This window comes from Caloenas nicobarica, chromosome Z (genome assembly GCF_036013445.1).
Source record: "Caloenas nicobarica isolate bCalNic1 chromosome Z, bCalNic1.hap1, whole genome shotgun sequence".
In the NCBI taxonomy this organism is placed as follows: Eukaryota; Metazoa; Chordata; class Aves; order Columbiformes; family Columbidae; genus Caloenas; species Caloenas nicobarica.
This window is the reverse complement of record NC_088284.1, coordinates 68,901,680-68,921,586: the sequence shown is the minus strand read 5'-3', so window position 1 is coordinate 68,921,586 and position 19,907 is coordinate 68,901,680. Positions and strand designations below refer to the sequence as shown.

Sequence of the window (19,907 nt, the reverse complement as noted above, 5' to 3'; positions counted from 1 at the left end):
GATGGATTCTGCAGGTAGGGAATGGAAGTTTGGGTCTTTGTCTGTCCCGATAAGGCCTTTGCAAACTGCTCCTGTCCTCCTCTCCTCCAAAACTGTGGATGTGAAACCTTATCCTCTGCCACTGCAAGCCAGGAAGGGGATTACTCCAGTGATAAAAGAACTGCAAGAGCAGGGAGTAATCATTCAAACTCATTCTCCTTATAATTCACCAGTGTGGCCAGTTCACAAACCAAATGGTAAATGGAGGCTAACAGTTGATTATCGGCATTTGAATGCAGGCACTAGCCCTTCAACAGCAGCTGTGCCTAACATAGCCGAACTGATCTCCACTATACAGGAGCAAGACCATCAAATCCTAGCCACCACTGATGTGAAAGATATGTTCTTGGTGGTACCCATACGGGAAAGTGATCAAGATAAATTTGCATTCATGTGGGAAGGTATTCAATACACCTTCACTCGTTTGCCTCAAGGATACAAACATTTGCCCACTCTAGCATATCACACTCTGGCCCAGGGATTAGCAGAAATCAATCCAGAAGAGGGAGTTAAACTCTACCGATACATTGATGATATATTAGTGGGTGGTCTGATGTCGATGCTGTGGGACAAACTCAGGCAAAAATAATTACTCGCCTGGAAAATTTGGGTTTTCAGATTCCTGCAGAGAAAACACAGCTTCCCTCTCCCGAGGTAAAGTTTTTAGATATATGGTGAAGAGGAGGGACAGTGTGTATTCCTCCTGAAACTTTAACCACTTTAGAACAGATAAAGATGCCAGAGAATAAAAAGGAGCTGCCCTAGGCTTACCGGTATTCTGGAAGAAGCACAGCCCAGATTTCTCTATCATAGCTCGCCCTCTGCATGATTTAACCCACAAAAAAGCTACCTGGGACTGGACCCCTGTCCACAAGGAGGCCTTAAAGTTATTAGTTTTTGAGGCAGGAGCATATCAAGCCCTAGGCCCAATACATCCAACAGATCCACTCCAAATTGAATGGGGTTTTGCAATTCACGGAGCATCTATACTCATGTGGCAGCGGGGCCCAGAAGGTCCAACTCGCCCCATTGGGTTTTATTCATACAGTTTTAAAGATGCAGAGAAACAATACTCGACCTGGGAAAAAGGCCTTTTTGTAGTCAGCTTAGCCTTGCAGGAAGCTGAAAAAGTTATACGACAACAACAAATCATCTTACGGGGGCCTTTTAAAGTTCTAAAACCCACATTGGCTGGCACCCCGCCCCCCTGTGCGAGCAGCACAACGCGAAACAGTCAGGAAGTGGTATGCCCAGTTGGAACATTGCAGTCACATGTACTGGGTAGAAGAAGGGGCACCCAAGACACTTCAAATACAGGAGGGATCATCCATTTCCCCAGATAAGGAACCACCACCTTCTTACATAAAGGAAGCTCCTTCATTTGAGTCTCATCTGAAGAATGTATGGTTCACTGATGCTTCTGCTAAGAGAGAAGGAAAAGCATGGAAGTATCAGGCAGTAGCTCTGTGTGTTGATTCTGGGGAACGTATTGCAACAGAAGGAGAAGGTTCTGCACAAGCAGGAGAATTGGTAGCAGTTTGGAGTGTAATAATGAAGGGAACTGACAGTACTGAACCTATGTACATTTATACAGATTCATATGCTATGTTCAAAGGATGTACTGAGTGGCTCCCTTTTGGGAGCAGAACCAGTGGGAGGTTAATCGAGTGCCTGTCTGGCAGAAAGAAAGATGGGAGGAGATATTAGCTATGGCTAAACGGAAACCCATATATGTGGGGTGGGTGGCCGCCCACCAAGGGGGCAATCACCTGGCACACATCTGGAATAATCAGGTAGACTCACTCACTCGCTTAGCTTCAGCGGTGAAAGAGCAGGAAGAGGAGAAATGGGAACACCTGTTAGAGTGGCTGCATGTCAAGCATGGACACTCAGCTGTCAAAGACCTTCTGAAGCAAGCTGTGAGTAGAGGGTGGCCTGTCACCCGAGAACTACGTAGCACACAGTTATTTCTGCTTGTGGGCTATGCCGCACTGGATTAGAGAAACACCCTTTACAGGATTCTCCACCCCATCTGCGAGATGGAAAAGGATTATGGGAAACATGGCAGATTTATTACATAGGACCCTTTAAAAGATCAGCAGGGAAGCAGTATGTACTCATTGGGGTAGAAGTAGTATTGGGACTTGTTCAAGCTGGAGCAGTGTCACGAGCTACTGGAGAAAATACAGTGGAAAAACTGAAACTGTGGTTTAGTTTCTTGCCAAAGCCCAAATCAATTCAATCAGACAATGGAAGCCATTTTGCTGCTGGGGTGGTCCAAGAGTGGGTGAAATCAGAGGGTGTACAATGGACGTTTCACACTCCTTACTATCCCCAAGCTAATGGGATAGTAGAAAGAACAAACGGTCTCTTGAAACATTTTCTGAAACCTCATGAGCCTGGATGGTTCATGCGGCTCTCAGAAGCTGTAACCAGAGTAAATGACCGCTGGGGGGTTAATGGATGTCCTTGAATTACTGTGTTTTGCCCTAAATCACCATTTTACTCCCTGAAGTGAGAGAACCTGAAGATGCCGAAGACCCTCTCCATCAACTCTGGACAACCTGTCCTAGTTGAATTCCCCAATGTGGGACAAGTCCCCTTGGTATTAAAAACCCCTTTCAACAAATATACCTGGGTAGCCACTGATGCCCACGGCAGGGAACATAAAATCAATACTAGGAGGATTTTTCTCTCTTTCTAAAGCCAGTCCTTCAGACCAAGATTTTCTTTTTTCTTTCCTTGCAGGAAGAAGAGAAAAGAAATAGATCTCCGGATGCATGGAAAGCTACTGACACCCATGGGAAAGAGCACCAGGTCAGCCCCCGTTGGATCATTCCTTCATTTTTTTTTTTTTTAAAGAAAAAAAAAAAGGGGGGGGAAGTAAAAGTTGCCTTTTAGTAATATTGTTATTTTAATATGTTTGGAGATTTTTATTTTTTATGTTAGCTTTCTTTTATCTTGCAAGAGAGAAATTGTGTGGGGCCAATGTATATTCCCATGTTTTATAGGGTTAACACTGTTTTCGCTAGTGTGTAACCAGAATATACCTAATTTAGCTCAGGAATTGATACAAGGTTTCATATATATTTGGAACTAATTGTGCAATGATTGGTTTGAATATTAGAAAATATTAGAAAATTAGTTAAAACAAAGCATAAAGAAACAAAACCCAAACCCCACACCTAAATCAGCGGGAAACACAACATGGAGAATAATTAACTCCCCTTTTCTTGAACTGAGACAGCTGTGGAAAAGTGATGGGACCTTGATTGAATAGTTCAAAACTTTGCATCAACTCCTGAGCAACAGTACTTGGGGGAAAATTGTGTAATCAAACTTGTTGTTAGTACTACAATGTTACCTCTGTTCCTATTGTTTGTATTATAGTACCAAACCGGAGAGCTTTTCCAGGCAATGCTGCCATAGAACTGGTTTAACAGCTTGAGGCCTGGACCTTGGTTTAGCTCTCTCCTAGAATCACTCACAGATTGGTGAAAATGGCTTTTAGATATTGCTATGATGTTAATTTGTGGTATCTTGCTTTTGATGCTTGGCATTGCTATTGTATCTCTACTAGACTAGATGAAGACTACATAGACAATGTTTGAAATCTATCTCCCTCTTCCCTTTTGTTCTTATCGTTTCTATCCTTTATCTGTCATGAAAAAAATCTCTGCCCTGGGGGGGCAATGCACAATGTTTTCAGCCACGCGGTTGTGTTGTGTATTGATAAGGATCATGGCTAAAACACTGTGGCAAAACTAGTTCATCCGGCCACAGGAGGTGACACATTCAGTACAGGATGAACCGCGATTTACATATTAACGACAAGCTAACGAGCCACAGCCCAGGCCGGCTGGCCGATAGCGGAGGTGGGGTATGCGCTGGAGGGCACACAGCTCCATCTTCTGATATGCCCAGCTTGGCACACAAAGGGGAAAAGTTGAGACCCTTCAACACAGCCCGGGACTTGTCGGGACTTGTCGGGACTTGTCGATCTTTGGCAATCACCCCTTCCCCCCAGACTTTCCTCTACTCGGAGAGCTATAAAAAAGCTCATCTAAAACAGCACTGGAAGGCAACCCACCATCCCTGGAGTGATTGTCTGTCATTCACTTCACATAACCGTGCAGAATTAACCCAGAGTTAACTCACATCTGTTGACTCAGGGCGCGTGTCGTGTTCAAGGTTAACTCATCCCTCATGCCATCTGTTGGGACAGGACAATAAGACATCCACAAAGTATCTTTTTGTTTTGAGATCTTAAGTTTTCAGCTGCTCTCACTAAATCTTAATAGGACTCAAAGAAGGATTTAATTTTTCTTTACAGATGGCAAGCTGGCAGTAGTATCGGGGCAGGACTGCACCCCTATCTATAGGCTTGTGTTACTTGGACAAAATTTTACTGACATTAAAAAAGTTACATCCACCACTTACATAACTGTGCAGGAACCTAAGTGTGCTTATTTTTTGCTGAGGATGGCAGTAGCTCTTCCAAATACATTCTGCAAGCACAGACAGACTGACAGCTGATTCCACCTGAGTAAGGCTGAAATTCATTGATCTCCAGCTCAGGAACGGGAAGATGAACAGGATGAGACTTTCGTTACATGGTGATCCCCCTGCAAAACATTTTGCACTCCTCTATGTATGACAGAACTCGCCAGCTCCATGCAAAATAATTGAAGAATAAAGCAAGGCCCATGGGTGAACAAAGCTTTCTTTAATATTAGTTCAAGCACTAGATCAGGGGTGTCGAACTCATTTTCACTGGGGGCCACATCAGCCTCGTGGTTGCCTTCAAAGGGCCAAATGTAATTTTAGGACTGTATAAACATAGATGTGGCCCCCAGTGAAAATGAGTTTGACACCACTGCACTATATGTTGCCTTGTTTGAGTCTCACATACAGGTAAGTGGCACAACACTCGGCTGATTCTCCAGACAGAAAATGTCTTCCTAGATTACAATAAAAAAACTCATAACATTTACATTAAAAAAAAAAAAAAATCAAGATTGTCATTGTACTTTCGTGCCAACTGCCATCTATGTTTTACCACACACCATTACATGTATTAGTACATTTTGCTTTTTTGTCTTAAGTACTTGATGCAATAAACTCTGAAACTCTTAAATAAAAAGAATAAGAAATGCCAGATTTTCTCACATTTTTAAGCTTGAGAATGTATTTCAGTCTTCAAACATTCAGGATTCTGACAGCTTTATTTGCTACAACTACTTTTAACAAACAATGTAAAATATAGTTTACATAGAGGATTAGCAGTTCTGTGTAATCTGAAGGCAAAATGAACCACAAGTTAGATCATATTGAAAATATTTTGTCAAGATCATCTACTGTATCAGAAGTAGTAACTGCCAATGGAGCCTGTCAGATGTATTATTGTCAGATGCTTCTGACACACCAGTGTCTTTCCAGGCAAGAAAAACAATCACCTTTTGCTATCTAAAAAATAACTTTATTGCCATACCTAGGGAAGTAAAAAATTTAGGAATTAAAACATTACAGCTAAACACAGAACTAAACACTACAACTGTAGTGAATAAGCAATGCTATGTGAAAAGTTAAGCTAAACTTTTCCTGCATTTCCTTAGACCAACATGAACACAGACCAACCAAGTGCACTGGTCAGTGCTGAAGGAGGTCAGTCACCAGCTGACAACCAACCCTTGCACTAGGATGAAGCCCTTCAGCTGAGAAAAACTGTAAGGTTATTTAAATTAGAACTAATAATTAGTAAGTCAAAGAGAAGTTATTACTGTTTGAAAGACTGGTGTGGCAGAAAAGCATTGTACAAGAGATGAAGGCAGGACACAGTGCAGCGGATTAAAATCTAGACATGTTTGTCCTAACATTACAGACAAGACCTCTTTTTCTGCTGCATCCTAGAAAAATTACAGTTGGACTTTAGAAGATTCTGGTGTACATTCACAACAGTGTGTGCCAGTCAGGATCTCAAACACATTAATCATCTGCTCCAAACTGAAGAGCCTGAAACCTCCTTTTTTTCATAGAGTGGGACCTAAGTATCACCTTAACTAGGTCCACAGGTATAAGAAACTTTAAAAAAAAATCTTACAAATAATTATTTAAAGCATAAGTATGCTATCCCCTTTTCGGAAAATAAGAAGCTGAACTGAGTAAACTGGAAAAAAACCAAAACAACTTCAGCATGTGCAGCATTGGCAGCACTAGGAACTTGGCCTATGTAAACCAGCTTTTGCATGTTTTAAAATATTGATCCCCTGCGGCCTGCTTCAGTTAAAGCTGGTCTGAAGACACTATGCACTTATAGGAAGAGGGCCCAGGTAATAATTCCTTTTAGCCTGGAAGTAAACTCAAACAAAACAAAACAAACAAAACAAAAAAAAAGGCAAAACAAAAAGCCCCAAATCGGCTATATCTCACTGCTACATTAGGCAGGTTTATAGCAGGAAGTGCTGGGAGATGGGAAAGAATAGTTTCATTCTGACAAAGCTGTGTGAAACTACTTACTAGGTATAACTAGAAAAATTATAGTGAAAAATGAACACAGCAAAACTCACAGGACTAGAAAAGCCTCTGCTGTCAAGCTGAGGATAGAGTAGCCTCATCTGAATTCCAGGAAAACTGTGCTTTTGTTTTAGCAGTGGAGAAGTGATAGTTTTCCCATTTTGCATAATTCACTCACATTAAAAAAAACATTTTACTGTATTCTAGGAAGTCAACAACCACTTGTAAATGTGTATAGTTCCTAGCTTGTTGAACTTTTACAAACACTGTAGGAAGAGTACAGACTTCAGGAGGAAGAAAAGAAACCTCTCACTGAAGTTGCTTCAGCTACTCTGATAAAAATAAAAGTATTTGAAATTAACTGATGCTATATTTAAGCATCAATCAACCTAACTTTAGACCAAGAAGTAAAAATGTCATTCTCTGGAAACCTGAACTGAAAATAGAGCAAATATCACACTCTGTGCATTTAGACCTTGTTAAAGCACAAACATCAATAACCTGCAACTAACAGGTGCACTTCATAGCTCATTGTAAAATCAAGCTATGGCTTCCAGAGCTTGAGCAGGCCATCTTCACTGTAAGTGGCAATCAGGTTCTGGTGGGGGTGATGAGCAATGCCAATGACATCTTTTTCATGAACCTAGAGGATAAGCAGAAGGATGCATCAGGAAATTCTTCCTCTAGCAGATTCAAGGCAAATACTCTCTTCAAACAAAAATGAAAGGAAAGCTGGACTGAGGTTTAACATGCTCTGTACATACAGCAAAAACAGAAGAACATGCTCCCTCAGTATTAAGTTCCAGTACAAATAATTTTTGTGACACAGCAATTACTTTTTGTTGGGTGATGGAAGGGTTAGTGGAGGTTTACATCCACTGAAATCTATGACATCTAAGTGCTCCCCATTAAATTTAGACATTCAAGCTGGTATCCTTCTTTAGTTTAATCCAAGCCTGATAGCTTTAAATCCGACAGCTTGGTCAGATTCTCCATCAGCCAGAGCCCAGATCAAGACATGCTCTAGTTCAAACAAGTTCGAACCAATTCACTCTTGGCTTGGTGGGTAAATATTTTCATAACTTTTAAAACGGAAATGGCTCCAAAAAAGCCTAAGGATATTCTACAGTGAGATGTTCTGGAATGCGTTTGCTACCAATCATGGCTGCTAGAAGTGAAACATTTCTTGGTATGAGATTTGTCCTTAGAGACTTCTCCTTATGGACTTCATACGTAACAAACATTTCGATCATCTTGGGTTTATAGCTTTGCAGAAGCTTGAAGTTAAGAACTTACAGTCAGAGTTCGCTCCAGCTTGCCGGTCACTGTGCTAAAGCAATAGAGCACAAAATCTTCACCAACACAGTAGATCCATTCGCCACGTGGTGAAAGCGCACAGCAGACAAAGTCACCACCTTCTCTCTTACCAGAGCTGAAACTTCTTACAATCTGTAAAGATAGCCCCACAAAAATATTTTGCAGGATTAAACTACAGCACATCATTACTATGTTCAGGGCAAAGATATCTAGGCAGCACTAGTGTGATCAGAACACAGGATCTCTCCACAGCTGCAATCGCTTTCTGCAAGCCAAGCTGTTCTATAACCTGGGTACACAGTCTGTCATGAAAGCAAGCTGGAGAAATCAGGTTTAACCCAAGGCTAGGTAATTAACTAGTTTCTTTGGCATTCTTAAAGTGACTGAGAGAGAGAAAGAGACTTTAAAGAACATCAGTAAGATCACCTACTTGTCCTTGCATATTCATGATGACAACCGTATTGGATCTGTTGCAAACAACGAAGTGCTCTGGGTTTTTAGGCAGCAGAATGACACTGTTCACAGTAATGTCAGTCCCAGCAGTGCTGCCAAGAGATTTGAAGGTGTTTGAGCACTCTGTCGTCTTTACGTTCCAAACCTAGTATGAAACATAAATGTAAAACCAATTAGCTTTAAAAAATTAAACAAAACCAAGCTGATTCAGGATACAGGACTCAGATCTTTTAAGGCTCCTGAGGGAAAATATGAATCCCAACAACTGTAGTTGAAAGCAGATTTTTTAAAAATAAATTGCCACATCTATTTTGAAGTGTGAACACCAGGAGCAGTTTCACTACAACTGAACTGAAAGTGAATTTCCATTATCCAAATTCAGCCTGGCTCCCTTTCATTAAGCATACTCCCTAAGGGGTGAGTTCAGACTTGCTTTCTGGTTTTAGCTAGTATCTGTGAATATTTGTGCAGCCTCTGCACATGCAATTTGCCTTACATAAGATAGACATGAAAATCACTGAAAAAGCAAAGCCTCACTGATATCAGTGGGAGAAACATTCTAGTTTGGAGCTGCTTCAGGCTCAACACCAGGCTGTTCCAGCTGTTTAGAAACAGGAAATGAAACTACTTGTTGGATATTTAAAATAAAACACAACTCACCATCTGTGGAATACGCTAGTACAATCAAAATGAAAGATACCACCTTCTCTTGCTGTTCCCACAATCAGGGGCAGTCTAGCAAAGAGCACAAATTTGAAGTAATGCCCCATTTAATATGTGCAATATGCACCCTCTCCTAGGCCACGTCTATAAATTGGATCTGTTTATCCAGCCCACATGCCCTGCATCAATGCCCTACTTAATGTAGCTGTTTCTATATCAATTTATTTATTTTAATTAACCAGTAATGCCCTGTACAAAACAATGCTTTACTACTCTTAACTACTACACACTAAGTAGCGCACTCTTTGCTGAGACTAGAAACCAAACTTAACACTCATACAATCAGTTTCATTAATGCTAGATTACCTAGCTTGCACAGCAAGGGACTCCTAAGTACCAAGAAACAAACGGGTGTCCAACACAGTAAGCAGGAAAATGACATTATTTCAGACATGGGAATCCCCACATTCTAGGATAAGAGGTGTCACAGACAATTTGATTTCTAGAATAAGGCAGGAACAGGCAGGTAAGTAGTGCACCTATGTCCTCCTTTCATAAACACAGCAGAAAAAGGCTCTGCTGCAGTCTGTAAGCAGAGTATGAAACTTCACCAGTTCCCATTTACAGCAATCCACAGCAAAGACCACAAGCAGAAAGACATTTCGTTGCAGATAACCCCAAGTCCTTCTCCAATGACTGCAGCAGTTACAACCAATCAGCTACAACACACAGAGTCTGAATGTGTTACTTAAATAGGGTAAATGCTATCTTACCTTCACTGTGCCATCAGAGGATGCACTGATAATATAGTGGCCGTCCTGGGTAAAAGTAGCTTCATTGACGAAGGAAGAATGACCACGGAATTCCTTTAAAGTTTTTCCAGATTTTAAACCATGAATCCTGTCACACAACAGAGGTCAAAACTGAGTGAGCGACTGAAGTAGTCTCAACCACCCTCTGGCTTCACCATATTTTAAATATGAGATACCTTTGATAGGCAGCAACAAAAAGTGCTAAAAACCTGCAAGCCAGAAGTCTTTATCACAAGCCCCTTTCAACAAAGACGTTACATGTTCCTGTGGAAAGCTTAGGAAAATATCAACCACCTTCAGGCTCAAGGACCTGTATGTAACGTACACTGTACATATTACATGACAGGACTATGAAAAGGGAAACTGTGAAGCTGACAAAACAAAAATTACAGAATGAATTAAGTTTGGAAGTGACCTCTGGAGGTCTCTAGTCCAACACACTTCTGAAAACAAATCCGACCTTTAAGTGATGTTAGCTTGCTAAGGGCCTTGGGCAAGGCCATGTCTAGTTGAATTAAGAAAAAAGTCTGTCCTTGCATCCAGCCAGAATTTTTCTCTTTTGCAAGCTGTTGCCGTCATCTCTTATGGTGCAACTCTGTGAAGAGTTTGCTCAGTTATTTAAAAGGAAGTTATATTGCTAATCGGTATCAGCCTTAAATTTTAGTACTTAGTGGCTACAGAAATATCGTTTTCAAGAAATCCGAAGTCTTGAGAATGAAATTCCTTATTCCATTTGAAGCTTGCTGTCCTTGATTCAACAACCGACGTTACATAATTTGAATTAAAATGCTTATGCTACAGTTCATATGTATCAGGATTTAAACAGATTAACACCTCTCTTTAAGATGTTTTGTAATGCCTGTTCACTGTGCAGTTGCCTCCAGACCCACACATCTTGATCTAAAGCAATACCATTGGGTTTTACAGTACAGGCAAGAGCCTAGAGCTATTAAACACATTACATAATGCCATTCAATTAAACATAAAATGTATACAGTCATCAAGCACGGGATCAATCTGATTCACAATGTCCCATATATCCTGCAACTCAATGTTCAAAAATACAGATGAGGAAGTTGGAAACCTTGACAAACCAGACAGATGGACTGAGAGAAACCACATCATCTCATCACAGCCTACGGCTTCCTCACAAGGGGAGGAGGAGGGGCAGGCGCTGATCTCTCCTCTCTGGCAACTAACAACAGAAACCGAGGAAATGGCAGGAAGATGTGCCAGGGGAGGTTTAGGTTGGACATTAGGAAAAGGTTCTTCACCCAGAGGGTGGTGGAGCACTGGAACAGGCCCCAAGCCTGTCAGTGTTCAAGAAGCATTTGGACAACACCCTCAGGACACATGGTGTGAACTTTGGGCTTATCATATGCAGGGACAGGAGTTGGACTCAATCCTTGTGGGTCCCTTCCAACTCAGAGCACTCTGATTCTGTGATTCTATGTTGAGAACAGATAGTTGCAGAACCATCTCAGGCATCAGACTCAGCTGTGGGCTGACTGGCCACAGAAAACGTCTGCAACAAAGGACCTGGGAGGCCTTGGGGAAAAGACAGTGACAGCCAGCAGTGTGCCGTGGCACTGAGGAACCCCAGCCACACACCAGATGCATTAGGAGAGACACCATCTGCAGATGAAGGTTCCCCTCTACTTGGTGGAGGTGTAGCCACCGCTGGAGGACTATGTTCAGTTTTGGGTCCCTACTAACATGGCCAGAGGGCTGGGCTACATGTGACACATGAGGAGAGCTGGGTGTGTTCAGCCAAGAGAACTGAAAGTTCAGAAGCATCTAATTGCTGTCTTCCTTGTAGACAAAAATTAAACTATTATTAAGTAAATCAGAATAATCCCAAAGAAGAAAAATAATTGTGAACTAGTAAAAACTGATCTAAGTGACTTTGAACTGCAGCAAAGTGTCTGCATAGCAACAGAAGAGCTTTGTCGCAAACCAAATCTACCCAACAGTGAGCAAATTCCACTCCACAACAAGACATCAAATAGGTGCAGGACCAGAATTACTGCACTACAGAAGTGTTAAGCAACACTTTCCAGATGCTAAAAGCTGCGGGAACAAGGGTTTTACGAGCTTGCTGACCACCTGGTAACTTAGAACAGAGTTTGAGTATTTGTGTGACTATTTGCTAGTATTTAAAGCTACAATTAATCTTCATTCTTGCTTTTATCCATCCTGCAATGACCCTTTTTTGGGAAAAAAAAAAAAAAAAAAAAAAAAAAGGATACTCAAGTCCTTACTAAACACCTGAAAAATTGAAACTATTTTGTTAATATCACTACCTAACAAGATTTCATAGAGTAAATGGAGTCAGATTCTTCTCAGAGTGCGCAGATAAAGGACAAGATATAAAGGACATAAGATACAAGGAAAAAAACAAAACAAAACATCATTCCTTATGTCAAAACAGAATCTTCTCTGAGAGGGTTGTACAGCCCTAGGACAGATGCCAAGAGCAGCAGTGGGGTCTCCACCCATGGAGATTTTGAGAAATCAGCTGGACGAGGCCCTGAGCAAGCTGTCCTAGCTGAAAGGTTGGCTGTGGTTTGAGAAGTATGTTGTACTAGAGACCTCTACAGGTACCTTCTAAATTAAACGGGTTTATAATTTATGCCTAGTCTGCCTTGCACATGTTGCACACATGCTTGCGTTTTCTTAGAGCACAGATGCAAGCCTAACCACCTTCATACCTGTCCCACAACAATCCATTGCTTTATCACGTTATTGCTTAACCAGGTAAGCTGCAGTAACTGTATGGACCTAAGCCTTAGCACATGGAAAGTGTCAGGTAATGGCAAGTTTGTTCAGTTTAGCCCAGCCACATTAAGAGGGATATGATTCCTTAGATTTTTCTCAGACAGACCTCATATCCAACCGCTGTAAGTGAATGGACACACTATCAACTTGCTAAACTACACTAACTGGATCGTGCACCAAAGCAACTCCAAAGTTTGTATAAAGACTCAACTCTCATTCATAGGTTCCCAAGATCTCAGCTTCTGGGCCTTCAACACCATGAACAGTTTCACTGCCCAAAATGAATGCCACAGACATTGGGAAGCTGAACTATACAGACTGGTTAAAAACGCCCAACATAGTGCTGGTGCTACACAGAAAGGGACGGTTTGCATGAGAAATGGGAAGAATTCCCATGCTCAAACACAGAACTGTAAAGACAGCCTGGAGAAACAGGAATTATCTTTTCAGAGTGAAGAGAAAAAATTATCCTGTCTCTATGGCTCTTTTTCATCACTGAAAGAAGTTTTTTTTCTCTTGCCAGCATAAATCTAAAAACCATCTGGCCACATGTTTTTTCCCTAACAGAGATTCCAAAACTGTGGTACACGTCAGAGAATCTCAGAATAACTGAAGACTGGAAGCGACCTCAGAAGATCTCTGTTCCACTGCTCTCCTCAAAGCAATGTCAACTTCCAAGTAATTCATGATCTTTTTCAATTTAGATTTGAAAGTCTTCAAGGGTTGAGTTCCCCTCTAGCCGGACCCAACTCTCCCAGCACTGTCCAAGCACAGCTTCTTTCTCAAGGGGAAGTTGAGGGGGGAAAAAAAAAAGTTTTTCCTTATCTACAACCAGAATTTCACTTCCTGGAGGTTGTCCCTTGTAGGAACTGTGCACTTGAGAAGAGTCTGGCATTGTCTTATCTGTGACTACATCCGGATGAGGTAACTAGGTCCGTTCCCAGCCTTCTTTTGCCAGGCCAATCAGGCCCAGCTCTCTCAGCCTTCCCTTATGCACCATGTACATCTGAAGAGATACTCAACTCAAGACCCAGCACCCTGAAGCACAGGAAAGGCTCTACTGCCATATCCAGATACAAATTGCAACGCCTGCTCTGGAAGCTCTCAGGGTCCATCAGCCTGCCTGTCTTCCACGGTTGGACCTCTAGTATTCCATGTCAGACTGGTTGGAAGAAGAGATGCCCAGAAAACATTTCCTTTGGGTCGTTTTTCCTCTTGTTCCCACTCTAAAGGGAGTTCTTTGGATCCAAGAGAGATAGAGGGGTGGATGTGGGGACTGGGATTACAGAGATGGATTCAGGGTGTGAGCTGGGACAAGAACCCTTTTACAATATGGGCTGGCAACACCTGACTTAGGAATCAGCAACACAATGCAAGTGATTGTCCTTGAATGTGTAGTGATGCACCTTATCTCCTCTCACCCACGCACAGCTCAGAGAGACACACAGACCCTTATTCAAACCCATGGGAGAGCCAGGGGTATTGCTAATTGAGATTCCCAAGCACTTTTCAAATTTATACTCTATTCAGCAACTATCAGGAAGAAGCAGAGAGGATGCATCAAAATACTAAAGCTGCTCTCAGAGGATTTATACAGGTAGTAGAAAAAGAAGAGCCCATGATACCTGTTCATAAAGACAACAGATAGAACCAGCTACTGTCAAGACGTCTACTAAAATTAGTGAGTATGATCAAGCTGTTTAGGCTGTTACAAAAAATGTCATCATCCCGTTATCCTCAGATGTTTCTTATCCTAAGTTTATTATTAAAAAAATGTTATTTTTGAAGGTTGACAGAACTGTTTTTTAAGCTAGGAGCCTCCCAGAAAGAAAATGTGCAAGGTCAATGCAAATGACAATAGAGCAGTAGTAGTAGTTAGTCCCTAGCCCTGGAATAATGCAAGTTGTGCAAGGTGAAAGGTCAGACTCTCAAACTGTTTCTCTCCAATCCTCAGCAACCATGCTCTCCTATTAGTATTAAAACTCAATGCAAAAGGATCAAATCCCAGGTCAAACCAATCTATATTAAAAAGTTTAACTGCTCAATATGAAAATTGTTTTCTGTTCTCCTGCACTGTAGCTCACACATTCTCAGTTTATTTACCTGATTGTCTGATCAAAAGAAGCACTGAGAATTTGGCTGCTGTCTTTAGAGAAACTGAGGCATGTAACACCTTTACTGTGTGCTCGTTCAAATCTTCTCAGACACTGACCGCTCTGGATTTTCCACACCTGGAGAAGAAAAAGAAATGGTTACTTTGTTATGAGATCATAGAACCAATAAGTATTTGTTTCTGAGCGATGCTAAGCTTCATTTGTTTTTATAAGGAATTGCAACACTATTGCAACTGCAGGTGAATCTTTCTGTTCTCCAACTCCACCAACAAATCCCATAAAAAGATTTATACCTTGATCTTTCCATCTTGTGCTCCAGTTGCCAGCATTTCTGTATCTCTACTGAAGCACATACACAGCACTGCATCATCCATCATCATAAAATTATCTTGTGCCTGGTACTTCAGATCCTAAATGAAAGCAGAAGATCCACCAGTCAAAATAGTGAATTCAAGGAAATATATTTTAAGGCAAAGTGACAAAGTACTAGCACTTTTGACTTCAGTTATATTTTATCACCTATCATCAAGTAGACCTCACAGCCTTCTAACAATAGCAATGTGCTACTGTCACCATTTTAGACGCAACAACAATGATCCAGAAACGTAAAAAAATAAAAAAGTTATTGCAGAGGGAAGTCCAAACCAGACAACTAAACCCATGTAAACATTCCAGACCACTATCTGAATCGCCCAAGCAGACATCCTTTTCAGACTCACAGTGCCCAAGAAATCGAAACAAGTATAACCTCGACAAATAAAACTAGGTGCTCTGGTCAATGAACTACCCATGTGAAATAAGGTGCAACTTACCTTTCTGATCTTTCCAGTAGTGAAGTTCCACACTTCAATGAAACCATCGACAGAGCCAGTAACCAGATACTGTCCATCTGGCGAAAACCGAGCACACTCCACATGTGACTTCTGCCCAAACTGTTTTATAGGAGAATATAAATTAAGCCTAATAAGCAGTTTGAAAGAAGCAAATCATTAAAACAAAACTGTAGTCTCATTTTGGTGGCAAAACCCAGTATTTTCTAGAGGTATGCATTCACAAATTTAATGTTAAGGTACAAAAAAATCCTGTCAACACCTACATACTAGAACTTCAAAACAAACAAAGAACCCTCCTTTTGGTCTGGTAGTATCTGTGAAACTTATATCAAATACTCCACAGTTAGAGCAGCAGTTGGGCTGGTTGTCTACACATTTTTGTTTTTGCAGTGAATCGTGTATGTTAGCAAACATCTTTCCAATACCCATCATTTATCACTAGCAGACCTCAGAAATTCCTGAAGTAGTACAAGTTGCTTCGCTTGGAATTATATTTCTCCAGTGAAATTGTCACAGATAATATTCGGTATTTTCATATACTATTTTTAAATTTTAAATTTTTTAAATACAAATGACTATGACAACTGAGTAGGGAAAAAAGTTTCCACTAATCAATACAAAAATCGAAGCTCAGTACTGGTAAACTGAACAAAACAATCTCCAATAAAACATTTTTACCAAGCTGCTACTGAACACAACAAATTTATTTCACAATTTCCAACTCATGACTTCTGAAAAATGTTACTTCCGTTCACTGTGAAAACTGGTAGAGCTGCTACAGTAAACTAACTATTCTCAATGTACAGAACTGCTTGGTGAAACTGAAAAGCCTTCACAGGAGGAAACTACCTACTCTGTATTGTGAGTGCTTCAGGACAACATCATCATTACAGCACAGTTTTGTCTTTTGAAACCTATATTATAAAATCCTTAGAAAGCAGATACTGACTATGTAGTATGTAGTAGTTCATGATCAAAACTTATGTGGTTCACAGAAGCTAATGTGCACACACTGAAGTTTAAGAAATGAATATTTCCTTGCACAAATAAAGAAGGGGACTAAGCAAACCACTTCTGAAAACTGAATTATTCTGAACTGTGAAACCAAAGAAACAGTTAATACATTCATCATATCCACAAATACCATGAGCACCCAGACCTGTTAAGGGACCTCATTTCAGATTCTCATCAAAAGTCTCCTGATGGGATAAAGCATGGAGAAGAAGTTTAAAAAACAGACAGAAAGGGGGAAATTACTTAAAAAAAAAAAAAAAAAAAAAAAAAAAAAAAGAGAAGAATTCAGAAAGTTTACTCTTATGTCCCAACATAAACCACAGGAAGGAACAAGCACATAGACTGTAGTAACACAGACAAAAGCAAATACAACATCACCTTAATATGTCTGCTCAGCTGTGTAGGGAACTTCTCTTCTTCTACATCTTTCACAGCTGCTTTGCCTCTGAACAAGTCAATTGTCATGCCAGGAGGAAGCAGGCCCTGATGCTGCTGCCATTTCAGTGCCTGTCGAGAAGTTGAAAGCCACACAGTTAGGTACCAGCCAGCACACATCTTCCTCATCCAAACGTGCTTCTAACCAACACAATGCAGCAACAGTTTCTTGTACCCTTACAAATTGTACACCTGCACAGTTTTAGACAAATACACTGCAAACAATTGCTTGAAACGAGACTTACTAGGTTATACTTCCTAACTCATGACCATAGACAGAATAGAAAGTTATTCCCAAATGATTTTCACAAATGAGAATGACTCAGGCTCACCCTTCTCATTCTACTTTCAGTATGCAATACACAGTACATATGCAGTGTGAGTCTGATTTTGTGTTAATTTAAATTATCCAACCTGTTGTCTTTTTGCCTAGAACTACATGCATTAAAATTCAAAATTACACATAAGCTTTCTTGGAAGGCACAAATGAACCTTATTCAAAAGACAGAACTCTACACAGTCCCTTTAGCAGAGAGCTGCCCTCAGATGCAGGACACACTTGTCAGCTGAGAGAATTTATTTGGCGTACTAATGAGGTTAAAAAGTAAGATGTAAGCCATCAAGCAGCAAAATACATGAAACACTGTCTGCATAGAGTATCAATTAAAACATTCTGAGAATCAAAAGAGAATTGTAACAATGGAAACAGTGTGTTAGGACATACTTTGAAAATAATCATCTCTATGCAGTCTAGTTAGTTTTCTGTGCCAAAGTTCTATAGAAACTGATATAGCTACTAAAGTATTTTTCAAGAATTACCTGCCCCAACAAGGCCATAAGACGAGATGGAGGTACCACGCTGACTTCTCCAGCTAAAGCTTGTGCAATAGCAGCTCTCCGCTTCTCTTTGCTGCTTCCATCTGGGTATGCCTAGAGAGAAGTTATTTTTGTGATTAGTGATTCTTCTGAACTGTCTTCCATAAACACAGTCCTTGCTCTGAGCTGAAGGCCCTTCCTGGTTAATTTTCTGTTAGGCCTTCAAAACAGCCCTTCTCTTCAACACCAACCCTTGAAACACTTGGGATATGCTTTCACTAAAAATATCAGACTGACACAATCAGTCAGAAATAATACCTTGTTATTATTGTTATTGTACAATGACAATTTTATTTAGAAAGCGTGCATTTTCTTCTGCTTATAGAAGACAGGAAAAGCAAGGCATAGGAGTCATCCTGTGGCAGGGTACAGGTATAAATCCCCAAACTCCCACCTGCAGTAGGCTTCAAAACCACTGCTCTGCTACCTCGTGATCAAGTGTTACACATAATTTCCCAATGATTTTATAAAACGCGTAAAATCATCAAACTGGGAAGCTGCATGTTCTCACTCCCAGAATGGAAAAGATGCTGCACACCCTTTGCAGCTCGGACCCAATGCTAGTGGTCATGCAGGACAGCACTGTGAGGTCTCTATATAAATATATATAGGGTATATATATATAAAAATATACATATGGGTATATATATATATAAAAAAAATATATAAAGGGTGAGTGTCACGAGGATGGAGCCAGGCTCTTCTCGGTGACAACCAATGATAAGACAAGGGGCAATGGGTACAAACTGGAACACAAGAGGTTCCACTTAAATTTGAGAAGAAACTTCTTCTCAGTGAGGGTAACAGAACACTGGAACAGGCTGCCCAGGGAGGTTGTGGAGTCGCCTTCTGTGGAGACATTCAAAACCTGCCTGGACACATTCCTGTGTAACCTGACCTAGATGTTACTGCTCCGGTGGGGGGGATTGAACTAGATGATCTTTTGAGGTCCCTTCCAATCCCCTAACATTCTGTGATTCTATGAACAGCATGACTTACCTCACGGGGATCAAAGTAAGACCTGGCCAGAAGGTTTTCAAGGTGGATGTACCGTTCTGGCTGAGTTTGTTTCAGCATGATCATGGGATCTGTTTGTCTCAGGAGAGACCTGGCAGCCCCCAGTTCCCGGAGCTCAATCAACTCCAGCACAACCTGCATGAAGAGACAAAAACCTGCATCAGCAAAGGGTAAGCAGAAAACTCCAAAGAGGCGCTTGCACCCAGACCAGACAAGTCTGTTCACAACATGCACTCACTCACCTGCTCGTAGAGATCAATCAGGGTCTTGTCGGGCAGCTTCAGTGACTGTATGGCTTGCAGCACCGTGTCCCAGTGCCCACTGTTGATGTCAGCCACAAAGCTCTCAATACTGTCCACAGTGTTGAGGGACACGGTGGTTTCCTCCTGCAGGGTGGCGAGGGCCCGGTGGAGGCTGTTCTCCTTCAAGTACTGCATGATCAGCCGGATCACGCTGCGGGGGAACAGCGCTCGGTCACCGCAACAGCCCCACGGGCCGCCCCTCCCCGCGGCCGCCCGCCACAGCCCTCAGGATCAGCCGCTCCTCCACGGACACTCCGCCGCACGACGGCTCCCGCGCTGGCCCAGCTCCACCGCCCTCTCCCGCCGCCGCCGGGACAGGACCGCCAGCCCTCTCCTCTCCTCTCCTCTCCTCTCCTCCTCTCTCCTCTCCTCTCTCCTCGCCTCTCTTCTCTTCGCCTCCCCTCCCCTCCCCGCCGCCCCCACACGTACTCGGAGGACTCGATCTCGATCGACATCTTGAGCCGCCGCCACCGCTCACGGAAGGCCTGCCGACACCACTTCCAGCCGCCTCTGCCACCGCCGCTTCCGGTCACGCCACGCCGCGCCGGATCTGACGCAAGGCTGACGTCACGCGGCGGGGCGGGCGGGGCGCGCGCTGGGACAGGCGCGCGCCGCAGCGGCGGCGGCGGCGGGACGGGACGGGCGGGCGCCCCCTGGCGGTGTAGGGCCGGCTCCGCGGGGAGGGGGGCGCCGGGGCCTGCGGGGGCCCGGGCCGGTGTGTGGGCGCCCGGCGGCGGTAGC

The 19,907-nt window shown here is 42.2% G+C and overlaps 1 protein-coding gene across 1 annotated transcript; it reads right to left on the bottom strand.

Moving 5' to 3' along the window:
• Window positions 1–4,752: 4,752 nt before the first annotated feature.
• Window positions 4,753–19,701, bottom strand: SMU1 (SMU1 DNA replication regulator and spliceosomal factor). The gene is made up of 12 exons (XM_065657594.1): window positions 19,596–19,701; window positions 19,107–19,317; window positions 18,847–18,999; window positions 17,791–17,901; window positions 16,915–17,043; window positions 15,502–15,621; window positions 14,983–15,099; window positions 14,679–14,806; window positions 9,759–9,885; window positions 8,300–8,467; window positions 7,849–8,001; window positions 4,753–7,195 (listed from the first exon to the last, which is right to left on the bottom strand). Exons 1-12 carry the CDS (start codon window positions 19,619–19,621, stop codon window positions 7,097–7,099), a joined length of 1,542 nt encoding a protein of 513 aa, XP_065513666.1. The 5' UTR covers window positions 19,622–19,701; the 3' UTR covers window positions 4,753–7,096.
• Window positions 19,702–19,907: the final 206 nt, after the last annotated feature.